We start from the raw sequence: 20,332 nt of genomic DNA on the forward strand, positions 1-20,332 counted from the left end.
GAGATGGACAGTAGTTAGTGACACATTATTGCATCTCGCTGGCTGAGGAGCTAATGTTTTCCATCAATGCCGATTGGAGCCGGAGACAATAAAAACTTGTCTGCTGCAGAGTCATTTGACCTGGGTGTGAATGCCGATCATACACATACTCATTCCAGTAAAAAGCCAGATGTTAGGTAGTGTTAGTAGGTGTTTTTGTGCAGTGGGAATGAGGCTGGCTCCTGAAAACATCAATTATTTCTCATCACAGGGGCCAAACTTAGCTCTCCTATTTAGAAAAAACAGTTATTCTCTGATTTTTACACCTCTGCTGGCGGTGCAAAAAGGTATGACTCTGACATTTGAACAGACCCTCCCGCTGTTTATTTTCACCCTGTTAGTTTGACTCCATCTCAGCTCCTGTCTGTAAAAGACTCCATTTGGGAATCACCCCGTTATTACCAAATTGTTTGGACAGCAATGAACTAATCTTTCAAGACATCTCTTGTTCCTTTCTGCGGCTGTCACTGTGGAAGATGATCTAAGCAATATGCCGACGACAAGTCCTTTTTTTATAGTCCTTGTGCTGAGCAGCCACATGCATTGTGCCTTTTTCACAGAGGAAATAAGAATAATATAACGCTGATTAAGTAACTTAAGTTTTATAATTTCACATGAAAAGGAAGCACCTCTTTTGTGTCAGGAAACTGCACTTTAATTGAGCACTCTGGGCTTTAATTGCACTATACAGAGGAAGTTGCAGAAACTTTTCCTTTTACACTTTCCTCTCTCCCACCTAATTATTAGGCGACCATGTGAGCGAAACTACACAGGAGATGCTGGCAGAGTTTCAGTCCGCGGGCTCTTTGTTGGGGAGCCTCTGATACAGTTCAATAGTGCTGGCTTATGTGATTTTATCAACTCTGTTTCTTCTTAAATAAGACTCGAGAGAAATCTATCTAATCAGAGGCTAAAGGCGTCTAAAATCTGTTCAGCTTTTTCCCCGAAATAAATCTAAATCCGACATCTGTGCGACATTTATCTTCGAAAGTTGGACATAATAATCCAGAGGTGGCCCTTATCAGCGTTTGGCCAGACAAAGCAGAACACTGTAATCTAAGTTTTAACCCTCTAAGACCTAGATCAACGTCAGTTTTCTTGTGCAGCATTCAGACGCCTTTAACAAGTATTTAAAACTTTGAACCCTGAGCAAATGGTTTGATTTCTATGAAAAACTATTCTTAAAAAAACTGTATTTATAATTAATAATTTATATTTTTTCTATTATTTTACTGAGTTCTTTCTTACAGTTTTTAGTTTAACAGTTTGTTTTTTCAGGTCATTTCCTTCTCTTTTTTTCTTTCTAAATGGCGGTTGCCCTCACTTACATGAGTGCAAAATGAAGTTAAGAAAACCTCTAAGTTGTGTTTTTCTCATTTTCCAGCCTTGGAGGATGAACTGGACTTCGCTCTTGGGAAACAAACTCCTGCCTTTCTCAGGAAATGTGTCTGCTACATTCGCAAGATCTCCAACTTCGACCGGTTCGCCAAAATCCCCGAGATGACCCGATACATGGACATCGTGGTGAGCGGCGACCGCGTCATGCGGAACCAGGAAGCCTACGAACGCCTTCTGAAGGTGCGGGACGAGTTCATTCCCACAGTCGTCGCTGCCTCCAACCTCCGTGTCTACTCTTCGGTCACGCACTGCGACATGAAGCTCGGGTACTCACAGGAAGTGGAGAGCCACTACGTAGAGGGTCTGTGTAAACAGTTCTACGAGGACATGGTGGATATCATCCAGGCCACGGTGCAGCAGAACTTTGACACGGAGACCGACCCGCTTTATGACGAGATCCTGCAGCACCTGTCGCTCTGTAAAAGCTACGCGACGCTCTACCAGTTCAAGACCGAGTCATTGGATTATGTGCAAGAGTACCTGCTGCCATCCAAGGGGAGCAGGATGAGCCCTCTGGTGGTGTACGGGGGACCCTGCACCGGGAAGACGCTGCTGCTGTCTGAGGTGGCCAAACAGGTGAGACATGACAGAGAGAATATCTAAAAACGACGGTGTTATCTTTCTCTTTTGTGTCCTATCTCGCCTTCTCTCCCGCTGTGTGCTCACGCTTGTGCTCGCCTGTCTGTCTGATCTGAGCATGTGTCCATCTTTGTACCACAGAGTATGAGGGGGCGTGCAACTGTTCATCTCCTCTCATCAAACGCTCGCTTGACCATCTGTGTGTCTGCCAAAAAGGCAGTCGGTTGCCATGCACATGCCTCTAATTCCCTGTGAGGCCGTGCACTGTACACATCTGCACAGAGGTTTCCTTTTTTTTTAGCACCTGTAGGTATTTCTGCTTTGTTTCTTAAAGTGAACGTGTGTTTGTGCATCCAATTCTCTGCTCGCTCTGTGCGTTTGTGTGTGCCATCTGGCTGCCCGGCTACATTAAGATCACACCGCAGCCAAGATCACATGGCACACACCCACAGATCTGCCCCTCCTGTCCAACCTTTGTAATAAACGTCACATCAATACACTCATTGATTGTAAGCGCCATTTACATCATATCATATCAGAGCTCCTAGTATGATTGTAGAAAATGTTACAAACCATAAAACAATGATCTAAGCTGTGAAAGACGTTTTCAGCTGATAACCTGCTCCCGACCAAGTTAACCACATAAGTTACCATGGGGATCTAGCCAAGTTAAAAGTCTTCGTAGAACAGGAAACTGTCTTTAGATCCAACAGATCTCGCTAAGGCACTAATCACACTTCATAGCATAGCCCCCAGGTAGCTGGTTTGGACCCTAATGCAAATCACAATAGAGGCAGCTGGACGTGTTTAAAGATTTATGTCGAAAAGCATCAGCGGATTCTTCCATGTGTCTGCTTTCAATCAGGGCTGTTTACCTGTTTTCTCAGTTTGCCCTAATTTTCGTGCCATGAACATCTTTGTTCTTTCATGTTTTTTAATGCCAGGTTGAATTTCAAAAGGCTCCCTGTAACACGCTGGCAGTCACACAGTGTGTCCTCCACTGGGAACAAGTTTTTGTAAACAGAAACGGGAAAATAAGTCTGCTTTCTTCAAATCACCAGACACTTTTTTTTTTAAATTTCACAAAAAAGCATGCAATGAAAGAAGAAATGACCCCAAAACATAAGAGTATTAATTACCTGAAAATTTGCTAAAACAAAAAAGTTAAAAAAATAAATAAATAAAAAGAAAAAAAATAATAAATGACCTGGAAAAAGTGCTTAATAAAATATAATATTGCTTAAAGTTCAAAGGTTTAAAAATACTTGTTAAAGGTATCTGAATGCAGTATAAAAAAATCAATGTCTCATCCGATTTCAAAAGGTTACACTTGTCTAGTTACTCCAAATTAAAAAGAAACAGCTTGTTTTGGCTCAAATAAATGAGACGATTCATCCAAATGATTGTATGACTTATCAAATAGTATCCAGTATGTTCAAACTATTACTGCCCACACAGATAAGCATACTGATTTATCACACAATACAGTATGCGAGTGGGCTGTGGCACATAAAGTCCAGATTTTCATGTGAATCTGCACTCTTTATTATTCAGTTAAAGGCTGAAAAATGGACTAGATCATAAAGTACTTGCTCTCAGAGGCAGCAGATGTAATTCATGTTGATGACAGCTTTAGAAGACAGCTGCAGTTTTCTGCTAAAGTTTCTGCTAAACAAAATAATAATGTTTGAAATCCTCTGTGGCTGCAGTGTTTGAAGGAGAGAGGGATGTTATTAAATGTAAGCGAGACTAAAAATTCAAAGGGCGAAGTGGTCTGGGACCACTGTGCCACAACTCTGCACTCGAGTCCACGGGGTGCAATTCATGCCGAACCTGTTTGGTTTGATTCATCTGAACCCCGGAGCATTTATGTCTTTGGCAGAAAATAAAACACATCTTCTATATAACAGGAGTCCTCTGAGTGGACTGAGCTGAGGTTTGTTTATAACTGATATGGTTAGTTTCAAAAGCCAAAAATTCAACCATTTTTTATCATCATGTAATAGCAAAAAAATATCTTTATTCTTTTTCTAAGATCTATGATAAAGAGAAGTATAAGCATAAAGTGTTGATTAATCAGCACCTTGATGCGCTGCACCTGTTGGGTGGATGGACCGTCTTGGAAAAGGAGACGCGCTCACTGACAAGGATTTTTACAAAAAAAAATTTTTTCAGTGTAAGTAAAAGAGGGATTGTAATGGTCCTAAAGATCCTTGAAAACACCTTAATTCTAATGTTGTGTTTTTTTCAAGGTTTGATAAGTGCTTGGATTTTAAAAAAAAAGTGCTTGAAATTAATATTTCATAATAAAAAAGTTCACTTGGTTGATCAAGAAATAACTCTTTCTGGTGCTGGAAAAGCTTGAAATTCACCTTGAAAATGCTTGAAAAATGCTTGGACTTGAATTTGGAAAAGGTGTAGGAGCCCTAAGAAAAGTCGGAACAGGGTCTCATGTTTGATATATAATTCAAGCTGGTCCACCGAGACAAGAGGAATCCAGGTCATAATGTCATCAAACATTTGTGGGACTGGAGGCAGAGCCGTGTGCTGCACGGTGATCTGTCTGTCAGTCGCAACGACCTCTGAAACTTGGATTCACACGACAGCATATTCCTAAAAAAGCATGCATTCCCAACTTCCTTTAAGATTAGATTTCTAAAATACAAAAGACAGATTGTTTGTGCATGCACACTTTAATAAACAAGCTAAGAAAAAGATAATGCCAAAGATGTTTTATTTGGAGCTTTTATCCTCAGTAACTCGTAGCCTCGGGCCTCAGTGGAGTTTGTAATGATAACAAGTGTAAAGGGTTGCAAAACAGGTTTTCATATCCGCCAAATCGTACACAGAAACAGAATAAGAATAATACATATCAGATGAATAATGAATAATGCTCGCTGTTAAACAGACTATTAGAGCATAATATACAGCGGTGTGTAATTGGTTTCTAACAGTGCGATTGCTGCTTTGGCACAGTTGGTGAATATTGCCAATGCAGGAATGAGTCTTTGGAGACTGCTGAATTTGGGTTCATGATAATAGCTGGCATTTACTGCACGTAACAATCAGGTTAATTAAAGTTATGCAGACTTTCATTTGTGTCTGTAATAGAGCATGATGAGCTTGTGCATACAGATTCACAAAAGCTGTAAATGTTTGCCATTTTTTAGCTCTGTGATCTTGCCTTCCTTTTTCTGTGATATATTACAGCCACATTTTACTTGTAGATTATTAAAAATGGTAAATAATCCACTGACAGTTTCTCTTTCTCTCCCCATCTCTCTCACACACACACGGCTAAATGTGGAGCAGGCGTCATCACTATTGCCCTAAAAGTGTCAAATAACATCTTAATGTCTCCCGAAATCTCAGCTGGGCCATTTAATGAATTCATGAATGAAATTATAATATCAATGAAGCCACAGAAATTGGAGTCGTGCTCATTCATAGAATGTTTCTCATGATGAAGGAAATTACTCACTTATGAATTAGATCTGTGTATTAATTACTTTGAGGATGTTTTAGGGCATTAAAAACGAGAATTAGTTAGTTTTTACACATTTTTTATGCCTAATGAAAGTTGGCACAGATATTCTGTCATGAGATGAAATGTATGAAACCTGTCCTCCTGTGCTAATGAGCGATACCTCCTACTGTGTCAAAAACAGTGTTCCCTGACTGTAGAGCTTTGATTATTCTAGTTGTTTGTGTTTGTTTGACCAGACCAAGCAGAATACAAGTAAATTTTAGTCACAGTAAATCAACAGATGTCTGATAATGTTCCCCATCATAACATTTTTGTTTTATTTGATCCCTTGTTTTTCAGTACTATGTAACTATTACATGTGCTATGGACTGAGTCACTGCTGGGTTATTAACTGGCATTTGATTTCAATTGAAGAGATATTTAAAAGTCAGCAAACTTGTTTATTCTTGTTGCCATATTTTAGCCCTAACTGTGACATTTAAAGATGTGTAAGCAAACGCGGTGAGCCGAACTATTTGACGTTTCGGCTGTGCTTAACGTTGCTTCCGTCTTTTTCAAATCAAAGTATTTTAACCCTAAAAAGGTAGAAATATCTGCTTTACCATACACACTAACTGATTAAGGCAGCAGTAGATCAGCAACGCCCATGCTCAGCTAAGTATAATTACATTGTTTTGCATGTAAAACGGCCAACATATTGACTAACAGCAAAGCTATATAAAAACGTGCATTTACAAACTCTCACACAACTCTTTGCAGTATAAATTAAGTCTCATTTACCCAGTCAAATGCTCAGTACTTCCCAAACACAAATATTTTTGCTAAAAAGAAGAAAAAAGAAAACTGGTGTGGCCTTGAAGAGAGCACAGATACGTTTCCCTTTCAATTCAGTTTTAAATAGTAACAGTTAAGCACAGTTCTTCGTGAATTCAAGAAATTATGACTCACTATTAAACACATGGTCATTTTGTGGGTGAAATATCCCTTTCAAACATTTTTCTTTTTAAAAAATGTATTCTGTATATTCTAACAATCATCTCTTTATGCTGTCTTTCAGGCCTACACGTGGCTGCAGAAAGAGATGGGACCTGAAACCGATCCTGTGGTTATTGTCCGTTTTATTGGCTCCAGCCAGCTCTCCACAGACCTACGCACCCTCCTCCAGAGCATTTGTGAACAGATTGCAATAAACTACCGCTGCCTGATTCACTTTTTGCCTAACAAGATCCAGGAGATGAGGGAGCTCCTGATCAACCTCCTAGGGGAATCTTCATTCCACAGGCCCCTGGTTATCGTCCTGGATGCCCTGGAGCAGCTCTCAGATGCCGACGAAGTTCGCAAGCTGTGGTGGCTCCCCATACATCTGCCTCGAACAGTCCGCATTATAGTCTCAACGTTGCCCAACAAACATGGCATCCTGCAGAAACTGCGACAACTCATCCATGATGAGGGGTATTATGTGGAATTAATTCAAAGGGACCGCAAGGTCTGCAGCCAAACATTAAAACAGCAGTTGCTAGGGGTGAAAAGAAAGGTCACCTCAGGTCAACAGATCTATGTCAATGAGGCGCTTGCCAAATGTACATTGCCAATGTTTGTCAACCTCATCTACAGAGAAGTAGTTCATTGGAGGTCTCACAAAGATGTTGACGACAGGTCCTTGTGCTCCACCGTGCATGAAAGCATTGAACAACTCTTCTACTCAGTGGAGAACAAGTTGGGCCAACGGTTTGTCTTCAGAGCGTTAGGGTACATCACCATGGCCAAAGCTGGGCTGACTGAGGTTGAGCTGGAAGATATTCTGTCTCTCGATAATATAGTTCTTGGTGATGTCATTGTGGCGACGTACCTCAAAAACCCCTTGAGGATCTCTTACGATTTGGTTTCAAGGCTGAAAGAGGAGCTGGATGGTTATCTGGTGGAACGACAGGTACGCAATGTCACTTTGATGGTTTGGGCCAACAGACACCTGCATCTCATCGCCCAGAAGCTGTATCTTAGCAACGAGGAAGACGTCCATCAAATGCACAGCCTCCTAGCGGAGTACTTCCTAGGGGCGTGGTCGGGAGGCAGGAAGAAGATCTTCACTTACGATAACAACCATTTCACTTCCCTGAATATATCGCATCACAAAAACCCCCACCTTCAGCAGTCTCATGAAAAGGCGTCCTCTGATAAGTACTCCTATGACAGGCAGACTCCAGAGCAGCCTTGGGTGTTCCAGTGCAATCTTTTGGAGCCTGACATCTTCTTTGTCAACCACAGGAAGATGACAGAGCTGGTGTACCACCTCACAAGGAGTGGGCGCACTGATGACCTCATGTTTGGCGTCATCATGAACTTCAGCTGGCTCTACACGATGATCAAGATTGGCCAGTTTGAAAAAGCTCTAACAGACATTGACCTAGCTTACAGCTACACCCAAGAAAAAGAGTTGAAGTTCCTTGCCACCACTCTCCGTAGCATCAAGGTCAAAGTGCTGAAGAACCCAGCATCGCTATCTGCAGAACTGCAGCAAAGGCTTCTGCCGGTTGTCACCTCCCTCCCCAAACTCAGACACCTCCTCCTGGAGTGTGACAAAGATGGCCCCAAGTACTGCTCCATTGTGCCTCTCCACTCCTCTATGGACGTCACTTACAGTCCAGAAAGGCTTCCTCTGTGCTCGAGCTACATGCAGATTGTGGAAATCTTGCCCACTCTAGCTCCAAACATAGTCCTTGTAGCCCTCGAAGATGGGTCTGTCAGCACATGGGATGTCGAGAGCAGACAACTTCAAAGACAGATCGACACAGCCAGATCCGTTGTGCTTGGAATCAGGCTAACCACTGATGAAAAGTATCTCGTCGTGGCCACAACCAAAAACACACTGCTCATCTATGATAATCACAAGTCCTGCCTTTTATCTGAAGTTGAAATCAAGGGGTCTAAGCATGGTGGTGTCGCTGGTGGGGTGGCCTTCATCAATGGTTTTACGTTGTCCACCCATCATGCTTTGGCTTGGCTTGAGGCGAGTAAAGACGTCAACGTTATCGACCTTCTCTACGGTTGGCCTCTCTACCAGTTCCATTGCTGGTATGAGGTGACTTGTGTCCAGTGCTCTCCAGATGGAATGTATGCCTTCTGTGGCCAGTACCTCAACACTGCATCCATCTTTCATCTGGGAAATGGGGACAAACTGGCCACTGTGACGTCTGAGTTTTCTGGAGGATTCGTAAAGTCCATTCTAGTTCTGGACACCCTTAACCAAATGGTGATGGTTGACAATGAAGGCAGTTTGTCTGTTTGGAACACCAAAGAGATCACCAACCCACGTCTGATGGAGGATTACGATTGCCGAGGGGATGACAGTGAAGTGGTGGGCATTGAGCTGTCCGAAGACCAGCGCTCCATTCTCATTTGCAAGGCCAGAAGTATTGAGGTCCTGGACACAAAAGTATGGAAAATGGTGGAGAAGTTCAAGGCAAAACGCACCGAACGCTTTGTGGCTGCTGTTCTCTCCAAGAATGGACAAAGCATTGTGGCCTCCATGGAGAACACCTCGTCCATCTTTGTCTGGAGGAGGGATAGTGGACAGTGCATGGCCAGCCTGATTGAGATCTCAGGGGCTATCGTCAAACTCATCAAATCAGCCCACCATAACCTGCTACTTTCTGTTGCCAGCAGTGGAGTGCTGTCTGTTTGGGACATTGACATCATCACAGCTATGTCAAATATCGACAAAACTGGCAAGAAGATCCAAACCTTGCAGCTGTCTGGCAGGGAGGATTATGTGTTTACCATGGATGGTTCGGAAGCTGTCCACAAGTGGAACTTCAGCACTGGCTTTATCGAGACAGTCTTTAAGCATGAGGGCATAGTGGAAAACTGTGTCCTAACCTCCTCAGGGGATCTCATGGTGACTTCAGACGATAAGTCCAGTCAGTACATCTGGCAAACGAACACGGGAGAAAACATCTTCCGCATCAATGGACAGAGAATATCACAGCTGCTAATCACCCATAACGACCAGTTCGTGGTGTCCCTCTGCGAGCAGAACGCTTCCAGAGTCTGGAGGCTCGGGACCGGGCACAAAGTCTGCAACATTTTAGTCACCCTCCAGAACGCACTGATCACTACAGCAAACACTTTCCTTGTGGGAACATCCAAAAATAAGCTCCTCGCTGTCAGCCTGTGGTCGGGCAGCGTATCCAAGAAATTCGTCTGTGATGACGGCATTAGCATCGTCAACTTCAAGCTCATTCCTGACTGCCCAGACTGTGTGGTCTTCATTACGTCCACAGAGACTGTCTTCATCTGGAGTGTGGCCGATGAGTCAGTTTGCAGGCGAGTCCAGCTGCCGACCAACTTCCTCAAAAATCTAGAGGATTTCCAGATCTCGCCAAATGGGAAACTCGGAATTGTTTCCAAAGGGGATGAAAATATTAATGTCCTCGATCTTCACAGCGGGAAGCTAAGGCTTGTCCATGCTGCTGGTATAATTTGGCGTCAGAAATTATCAAGAGACGGACGTTATCTGGTGTACGTCTGTTTCCGGAACTGTGATGAAGACGATGATGCCGGCGTCGTGTCCAATCTGATCGTGATGCGACTCGCTGATGGTAAGAGCATCGGCACATGCTCCCTCTATAAGACACCCACCTTCCTGTCTCTCTCCCAGCGAGCACTAAACATCATCATTGGCTTTGAGGACGGCAGCATCGGCACATACACAGTTGTGGATCGCGTGGATGCTGCCCTCAAAATAAAGATAGCCACCTCCAACAGCCGTCAGATTGTCAACAATGCCTCGCAGAAGGTGCGGCCCAAATGCAGCAATCATTCCTTTAAGACCGTTGCCGACTGCATTTGGAGGGAGTCCACCGAGGTGTTCTCCAGGGACAGCCCTATCAACGTGTCTGACTCTGGTGAGGGTGAGTCAACCACGCCTACAAAAAAGACTGAACTGCTGCAGTGATAGGTGGGGATCAGAGAATCAGGTGGAGTTAGGACCAGAGGTGGAGCTAGGTGAAGAAGTTCAGAATCTCTGGGGTTGCAGTTGATTCTTGTTTACAGCCACGTGATTCAGCTGCAGATGTCAGCCCTCTGGGTAGTTAATGGGCCGACCGTTTTAACGCTGCACTTAAAGTTATGTATTACTTACTTCCAACTTATGATACAGTGTCTCTTTGTTTTACATACAAGACTGTTAGAAAAATACTATGTTTTTGAAAAGAAGAAAAATGTAAAATTATGTGAGGTATTAGTTTGCCATTATGTGTCCTTTTGCATTTGAAGAACAAAGTTATTATTCAAATGTCTTGGTCAAACATTTTTCAAAGCCATTCCAGTGATCTTAGCCACTTTCATTGTACACTATCTTTACTCAACCCCATTGCCAGAATAAAAATGTTGCCATTGTATGTTTCTTCAAACTATATGTAACATTTGCAAATTATAAAGTAGCAGATGCGTTGAAACTTTCAACAGTTCTGTTGTTGACACGTGGTCAGGTTTAGGCACAAAAACCACTTGGCTACGGTTAGCAAAGTAAGTAAGATGTTTTGCCTTAAAATACCCAGTTTTGGGGGCACAATCCCCACAGGTGAAGTAGCAATGCCTCTGTAAATAACAATTACTAATTGTGGCTTCTCGTTGGAAAAACAACAACGGGTAGCAAAAAAGAACCACATTTGGGCACTGAAAGATCATTGAAATATCAGCCACAGGTCCCTAAAAACACCCATGGTTGCATTGTACATTTCCGCAAACCATGTATATGTTACATTTTACATTATTATGCCCAGTGTTTAGAGCTCTTTATGTTTTTAACAAAAATGTTTGCTAAAGAAACACCCATGTTTCGTACCTAAAACACCGCTAGAAACACAAGAATGACTGGCAGTTTTGTTGTTTGTTGGTCTTGTACAGTCATCTGCAACTTGAAAGGAGTTTTGCCCAGGAGACACGCCATCCACAGTCACCTCCATCTTCTGATTACAAAGTTATATACTAAAAAACTTTAGAAGACATATGAAACGTGAAAATGTAACATACTCATGGCTTACAGAAACATACACTGCCAACATTTTCGGCTGGCAACAGGGCTGCTTTATTTTCATTGTGCACATTAAGCCATAAAAGTAGTTTTATGTTTGTATCAACATCAGTCGGTACTGTACAAAAAAAAGGAAGAACTATGAACATATGTACATATCCCTTTTTGGCTGCTGCAATTTGTGCAACTCCTTAAAAATGTTATGTTGTGCTTAATGCAATCAAAGTGAGTGCCTGGAATTTAAAATGTTCTTTATGTGCAGATTACAAGATTTATGAAAATGCAGGGAATTTGTAAAAACAGTATACACACAGTTACATAATACTTGCATTGATGTTAAATCTAAAGTGTACTGAAACCCAGTCAACAACACGAGAGATCGATGGCATTGCTCTTTGTAATGGTAGTTGTAGAAATTTCTCGGAACAGTTTACGTAAATTTGGTGTGAAATTTACCGGCAGTTCCATCAGTGTGTGTGCCGTTTGTTTTAAGGAAAACACCACTATTGAGCATACAGTGTAGCATAGCACCATACACATTCACGCCTTAAACAGTGTACTTGCTTTAGGTTTAGTGGAGTTTGTTCAAATGTTCCAGTAGAAAAGGACAGAGTGATTAGCCCAATGTTTCACTGACACAACTCGGCCATGTGAATATATTTAGAGGTTTAGACAGTAGGTGGAAGCACTTTATGAGTGGTTTGTGAGAAATTATTTATTCATATGAAAATGTGTATATTGTTTAAAGTGTTCTAGAGTTGTCTTAAAATAGGTTTTGGATTTGCCAACAACAATACACAAGGCCATCCAGGTACTTGCAGGCTACAGCGAACTCACTTGAAATGCTACAATCTCTTTAAATATGCCTGGCATCAGTACTAAATGACAGCAGAGACAGGAAATTTGTGTGATCAAATAAGGGTCAATAGCATTTTGAGCTTGTGAAATGATGTTTAGAAATAATTTCAAAACTTTTGGTTGTATATTAGCTTTTGTAAACCTGTCAAAAAACTTGCATGGAAAATTCAAGATTGTGAATATGTAGGGAAAATGTAGTTGTAGACCAAAATTTAAGAATGAAAAAAATAAAATGAATAAATGTACTACTAATAATAATATGAGTTCAAAAAGCCAATAAAAGACATGGTGGTATCAAGATGGTATCAACTGTGAGGTAACCAGGAAAGAAACTGAGAGTATTACAGACCAGATTCAAAGCAGAAAACTGTTTGAAATGTTATGAATCCACCCACATTTTAAGTCCCCCCCCCACAAGTGACCATTAGTATACTAATATTAATCCTGTGTTAGTTTAAATTCATGAAGAAAACTTAAAATGTGAAGAATCCAAAAAATTTAACAGCACTAAAACTATATCAAAATACTCTTGTTAGTCCGTCCTATGCTCAATACTCAAGTACAAAACAGACAGGTATGACGAGGAACTGAACTAAAACTGAATCTTTTGGTGAATCTGAACTAACCCTTTAAAACACCAAAGTCACACATAACGTAATCTGACTGAAGTTTCATTTTTAGATCAGTTAAAATGTATTGTTTTAGCAAAAATGCATGTTTGGAAAGTACTGAGCAGTATGTCAGTTTGTAAGGGACTGTTCTTGCACAGTTTTTTTGGTTGTTAAATCCTTTTTGGATTCTTTGTTCACCATGAAAGCATGCAAAAAAAAAGATTAAGGTAACAAGGTGAATAAATTAAATACAAAAGGTAATTTGGGGTGTGAAGAATTCCTTCAAGTTACAAGTATAAATCTTTTGCTTTTGATGCCAAAAAATTCCAAAATTTACACTTTAAATCACTTTTTTTCTGCTATGAATCTGCAATCAGGTCACACAAAAGCAGTTCTATTTATTACGGTTTCAGAGTTACCTCGCTGTATATTATTTTTGCACAAATATTATGTAGACATTCTGAAATTAATTCTACAAATACAAATACTTTCCTACATATTCCCAGTGTTTGCAAGAGTGATGACATATATACATGTATATCACCTCGATGTGAGCCCGTAGAAATCTGGTGTCTGGTGACATCATGACAGGCTGAAAAAAAAAAATAAAAGATAAAAGCTGTTAAGATCTGGTTTGCTGACAATCTAAAAAAAAAAAAATGTTATGGGCTCATCTATGAGGTTGTACCTTGCAGGTACCGTGATTGCATGTCTTTAATAACCCAAGACGCAATTTTGAGCTCTGATGAGACCAAACATCTGCCAGGCATGATTGAAAACCACACACTTACACTTTGACATATACTTTTTAAGGGCTATTCCATCTTATTGTATGTTTACTAGTTTTAAACTGTTGAGATAATGGCCCTTGGATAATTTCAAAACCTGGTAGCAGCATCAAGCTTTAAAATACTTTATTTCCCTACAACTCAAGAGTTTCTAAATTGAGAAAAAAATATATATCGTGTAATTGCCAAAGTCCCGATTATAGTTTGTGTTTTATTTTCTCTCATTTTGTTTTTTTTTTTGAGGCTTGTACTGTAATTATATTGTTACCAAATTGTTTCAGTGTTCTACTGTGATTATGTTTATGATAGAGACAATGTGCTATCTTTGCTAAAAAGTTTAAAAAGAGTCCTCTTATAAAATATATTGGAATGCCAGTTTAAGAGTATATTTGAATGTGTCCATATGGAAGCCAGTAAACGGTATTATTGTATGTTCAGTAACTTGAATGACTTTTAATAACTTACATGTTTGCAACTCATAGTTGACATACTGGTATAATGAATGTTTCTATGGTATTCTTTGTATTGTCAGGACTGACTTACCTGTTTAGAGATTTATATTTTCATAAATGTTGTACTTAACATTTTGTTACAGAGTTGTTTAACTGGAATTCAAACAGAAAAGAAACTTATGTCTGAAGCAATATGAAACTAGTGTGTATGCATCGTTTGTATGGAACATTTTAATGTAATAAAATGGTTCACTTTTTGCCTCCACTGCACCGCCTCGGGCTTTTTACTATAATTAGAGGTTGTGACAAGATGTTGCAATCATTTTTCTGCTTTTGGACATGAAAGTATTTTAATTACCGCCTTTGATTTTAGAGACGACAATGGCTGACGTGAACAAACTCTGTTCTAATTGGCTACAAGTCTGGACAAACTGGTGGCTGTAGTAAGTTGCATAGTATGCTGTGAAACAGGTAATTCATAGTTGTTTTTTTCCAGGTTTTAGGACTCATTTCAGGGGTTCTCTAATGTTGATCCGACATTAGGCTATCTACTATTTTGCTAACATCGGCTAAGTTGAGATGTAACTAACTGTCCATGAAGATTTTGACTGTTCCCTACCAACGTGGTTTTCTTCTCAACATAGATGAGCCCAGCACTTAATCTAAGTTAAAGGGGAAAGTTGACTATGGTTTTGCCGAGCAAAAACAAACTTTGGACGAGTTAATTTTACCTTTAACCTTACACCAAGTCTTCATCTTCAAACAGTCCTTTAAAGAGGTGAGGACCAACCAACTCTCTTCACTTTCCAACAATGTCCTCACGCTGTTTAAAAGTCATCGTGGTCCCCACTTTGTAGCAAGAACAAGTAAATACACGCACAAACACAGAAAGAACAAAGCTGTAAAATGATTTGATAGGCCCGTAATTGCTCTTCTGCGCTTGATGCCGAATGCCAGACAAGCGTGGTAAATATTTCTCCAACAGTGGCTGATATTGTCATTATAATTAGGAAGATGTATGTGCAGTGCACCTGTAGGGCACCCTGCGCCAACACACACACACACACACACACACACTCACATACACACATACACACACACACAAAGTTGCAAGGTAAACACATCCAGGATCAAGCTGTGATTGGCCAATAAAAGCCTGTTGCTTTGGGCTACCATTTTAATTTCCCAGTGGTGTCACTCTAAGCCAATCTGTGTGTCTGTGTGTGTATGTGGAGGGTGTGTGTCCTGTCTCCACGGCAACATCAGGTCCACAGCGGTGACGGGCTTGGTCACGCTTCTCATTGTAATGATGGTGAGCTCATGTCTGTTGGCTATTGGGGCTGCTTCCAGTCCTTATGACAACAAGGGCTTGACTACCGCTAGCACATTCCACCTGCAGCGCCACACAGGCATATAATTACACCACTTGTTTGTTGAACAGGAGGTCTCCACAGGTCATAGTGTGTGTGTGTGTGTGTGTGTGTGTGTCCTACAGTAGGTACAGTATGACATTGCCTCATATTTGCTCAGCCCTAAAATAGCCTCTTCATTGTCAGCTGCATTTACTCTAAAAGCCAGGGCCCTCCTTTTGTCATCCTCGTATTTTTTCACCTGTATTTTCGGCAACGGAGAAGCCAGTGACTCACACATGTTTCTCTGCCCCTCCCCCCGCTTTTACTCTCTGGCAGGCCAGATAAACCAGCCACGACTAAACACTTTAACCTTCCTGCCAGCTGAAATTTAAGTCGAAGCAAAACCCCTGCGCGGTGTAAGCTTAAAGAAAAAAAAAAATCCTCTGGTTGTTTGAGTAGCTCGTGTTTGACTAACTAAAAGCCGTTCGCCAAATATGGGATGTTTGCATGGGGAAATCACACCAATTTCAGCCCGCTTAAGCTTACATTTTTACCTTATCTCTGAGGCGAGTCATAACAAATCCTATCACAGAAACTAATTTATCTCATATTCTTTGCAACGTTTCCTCAACGCCACAGTTTGGAAACCAACAAGCCCTGACCTAATTCCTCTGAAGCATGCTGGGAAGGAGGGACTCTATTTTGATTTCAGGTGAACAGCAGGAAACAGGAGATGTTAGAGGAGCTGTGTCCCTGTGATAGAGATTACAGCGTCCACTCTGCGCTGCTTGCGTTTTGGGATTTAACTTTTTATCTGAAGCATGGAGGAGAAAATTGGAAAATGGCAGTTAAAAAGCTCCGGCACAAAATGTTTAATTCAACACTTTATCCTTAACTCACCCGTTGAGTTTTTGTTGGAATTAATCATTACAGTAAAGTGCTTTTCTGTCAATTTTAGACAATGAGACTTTTTTTTTTTAAAGCGCCAATCCAAGAATGACTCAGTACATACCAAAGTCCATTTATTTTTCCGCCAGCTGACACGTCACAGCTGAAGCCGCACAATAAGGATATTCAACAGTGTTTGACATCGATTTAAAGTTATCGCTCTTTAGTGTGACGGATCGTTAAAATGACACATTTGACAAATATGAGGTCATTCAAAGATAAAGTTGAAATATCTCTTGTTGTTACGAGTAGCAGAAAGGTCAAAAACAAGTAATAATGGGGCCTTGTCTACATGTACACAGGTATACTTGAAAACTTATCTTTTTCTATTTGCACAGGGCTTTGTTTTAGTTCACTTAAAACCATTCGTTAAAACGTCTTTCAGACTGAAGTGAAACTGTTTTTGCTTCGTATATGCACAAAAAATTCTAGTTTTTTGCCCTTATTCTGAAAAAAACAAAACAAAACAATATTTCTATTGTGTTTTAACAATTCTAATAAATATCAATATTCACATTCACATGCAGTCATGTAATACTCAGATTAACATGTTTATCACATCAAAAATGGAAAAGTTGACAAGCTGGAGATGCTCAGGAGACGACCTTTAAACACTCAAAATAACATATTGTTTAATCTTTGAAGAAAATAAAGTGTGAAAGCAACACGTTTTGGTTTTTTACTGGAGGCTATGCATTTCCTGTCATTGTTTTAATGTTAAGCAAACAGCATCCTAGCTGTCCAAATTTAACACTTTTAGACTAAATTGGTTTGATATCTTAAGTAAAAAAAACATGGGGAGAAGGCAATGAGCAACTTTACAAGATATGGCCCAAAAGTTTGCAAAAGAAATTGGAAAAAAGTTACAAGGAAATCACCTAAAAATAAGAAAAATAAAAATAATACAATTTACTTATAAAAAAATAATAATGTAATTATTATAATAAAAATATAAAAATCATTTTCTTTATATTTTTATTTGATAACTGATTCTGTGTTTATTGAAGCTAATTTTTAAATTTCTATTCACCTTCTGTTATTTTGTTTAGCATTTGTGGTACAAGTCAGGCCAAGTTGCTCACTGCCTTTTTTGTCCATGTTTTTGAAAGAAATTAAACCAAATTTACTAATGTTTCAGAGGTTTAAGTACTTGTTAAAGGCGTCCGAACAAAGCACAAGAAAACTGATGCTGATCCAGAGTTTAAAAGGTTAATGCACAGATAAGAGAGTCTCTTTATGTCATTCTTTGAAAGAAAGAAAATAAGTGTATTTCTGAAAGTATTCAATTTATTCAGATGTTTTTCATTTGAACTTTTGGCAGCTCTTTGCTCTGTGTTTCATTCCTTCAGTGTTGCAAGAACAAAAATGTAAAAAAGGAGGAAGCAGCGGAGTGAGGACTGTATTTATGCAGCACCACTCGCCGTGTCTTTGAAAATGTCTAGAAGGGGCTCTCCACTTTGCATCTGACGTGTCACATTGTTGTCATGTTTTGTGTCTTCGCCAGAATGTAAGCCGCCATCCTGTCAACCGCAGCCAGAGCGGAAAAAACATCTCCAGTGTTTCTCATGAAATTCTGAGTATTTTCTTTTCCAAAAGCCTGTTGTGCCTGAAAATACTTCATACCTCCACTTATACACATACTGCAGTCTGGTAAAAGTGTTTCAAAAGAAGAATTCCACCTTTTTTTAAAAAAAATAATAAGTACAACTACTTCTTTCACTACTATTACTACTACTACTACTAATAAATAATAATAATACCTGAAACTACCAAAAATGAGAAAGAAATTGGCATTATTGCAAAGAAATATACCTGAAAATTAGCACAAAAAAACACAAATACACAAATAATAAAAATAAATAAAAATTATATTATTATTATTATTTCAAATGTATAACTGTAATAATTTCCATATTATATATATCTGGGAATTTTTCCTAGTTTAAAAATAAATAATTCAAATCTCTTCATTTCTTCATGGGACATTTCTTGCAGTATTGCTTATTGAATTTTTCTTTTATGAGACAGTGGGTCCTGGACACAGACATGCAAAAGGACCCACTCTGAACTGGTATTGCACTTTTATTTTTAATTATTTTAAGCATTTCTGCACTGCGATACTTTAACTAACTTTAACTTTTGACTCCTGCAGGGATAAACTTTATTGCCTGTGTATCGGTAAACACTCAAACCAGTTTTTTGGTTGTGTGTCGTCCTCAGGGATTAATTTGCCTATGAGGTCATGCAAAACAGCGAAACTAAGAAGTACATCATTCAAGAGAACATTTGAAGGAAAATTCCTGAGAACAGACTACAGGTGCATCATAGTTATTAACACAGTGGAGTCATTTCCCTAATTTGCCAAATTATGACGACTTTTCAAATAATAATAAAAGGCTAAAAACTTGTGTGTAGAATACTTTTCCTCTTTTTTTTTTCTTTTTATGGGTTAAAGCCAAGTTTTGTTAAGTGTGTAACAAGTGTTTGAGGGGTGATTCCACTCTAATCGCATCCAAGTCATATGATCAACTGTGAAGAGGCCGGTCAGGTTAAGCCGAGTCAAGCTGGATGCAGTTTGCCACCTCAGCACAGGAAGTCACGTTTATTGCAGCCTCTTGATGGTGTGTAATGACTGACTAAATGTTAAAATAAACTTTACAATAAATATTAACTTATTTCTTTTTTTTTAAATGAAAATCTTCAGGAACAGAATTAACGCAGGACCACACCTTTTTGTGAGCCTACATTAACACAGTGTGTTTGAAAATCCATGAAAAATCTTTTTTTTTAAACTTAAAACACAGTGGTAATGTCAAAAGAAAAACAGAAAAAGTGTTGTCCATACACACACATTAGTGTGTTAGGAATGACACATTGTATTTATATCAATACTTATGTTGATATGAATACAATGTGTGTATTTATATATATATATACATCTGATTAAACTTCTTCTGCTCCTTACAAAGCACTTTGTAAGTTTTATTTTATGATGAAGTGCTCAGATACTCTGATCTTTTATCAAAGTAAAATTAGTAGTGTAAAAATACTCGGTTACAAGTTGAAAAAGGGACATTCATAATCTATTACATTACTGGATTTAATAGTGGTTAATTCATGTGTACACCACTTTAATAGTGCAGCTGAAACAGGTAGATTTTATTTCAAATGAATACTGTGTATCGTACAGTGATTTACAATAATAAACAGTAGCCTAAAAGTTCATTATATTTAATTTATTAATAATCTAAATCTGTATCAACTGAAGTTTTAAGTGGTAAAAATGTATTCAGATCCTTTACTTAAGCATTAGTATTTACACCACACTACAAAGATACTCCATTACATCGAAAAAGTTACTTAAGTAAAACTATGTAAGTATAATCAGAAAAATATATTTAAAAGTATTTAAAGTAAAGGTAATCAGAGCAGAAGAAAATTCCCCTGTGACTTGTATGCTATTATATATTACAAAATTATATGATTATGATGCATTAATGCAAAAACAAGATTTTACAGTTGTACTTGTACTTACAACTATCATGCAACTAATATTTTTTTATTATTATTATAGAGAAAATCCAGAAAAAAAGTGAGAAATTCTGTCACAGTTACCCAAAGTAACATCTTCACAATACATGTTTTTACAGCCATGAAAATTATAAAAATACGTAAAAATTATAAAATAGTCATCAAATAATTTTCTGTCTAATCAGTTAATTGTCTCATTGCCATACTTTTATACATCCTACTGTTGTTGGGTATTTTAATTTATAACAAAAATTC

General features: G+C 39.1%; 1 protein-coding gene across 1 annotated transcript in view; it reads left to right on the forward strand.

The window, feature by feature from the left end:
• LOC121962355 (NACHT and WD repeat domain-containing protein 2) overlaps nt 1-10,541 on the forward strand; it is a 60,598-nt gene extending 50,057 nt beyond the window's left edge. Inside the window, exons 7-8 of the mRNA XM_042512602.1 lie at nt 1,424-2,013; nt 6,561-10,541. Coding sequence (XP_042368536.1) covers nt 1,424-2,013; nt 6,561-10,457 — 4,487 coding nt within the window. The 3' untranslated portion in view covers nt 10,458-10,541. The remainder of the gene's footprint in view (nt 1-1,423; nt 2,014-6,560) is intronic.
• Nucleotides 10,542-20,332: the final 9,791 nt, after the last annotated feature.

Source organism: Plectropomus leopardus, chromosome 23, assembly GCF_008729295.1.
Source record: "Plectropomus leopardus isolate mb chromosome 23, YSFRI_Pleo_2.0, whole genome shotgun sequence".
NCBI lineage: Eukaryota > Metazoa > Chordata > Actinopteri > Perciformes > Serranidae > Plectropomus > Plectropomus leopardus.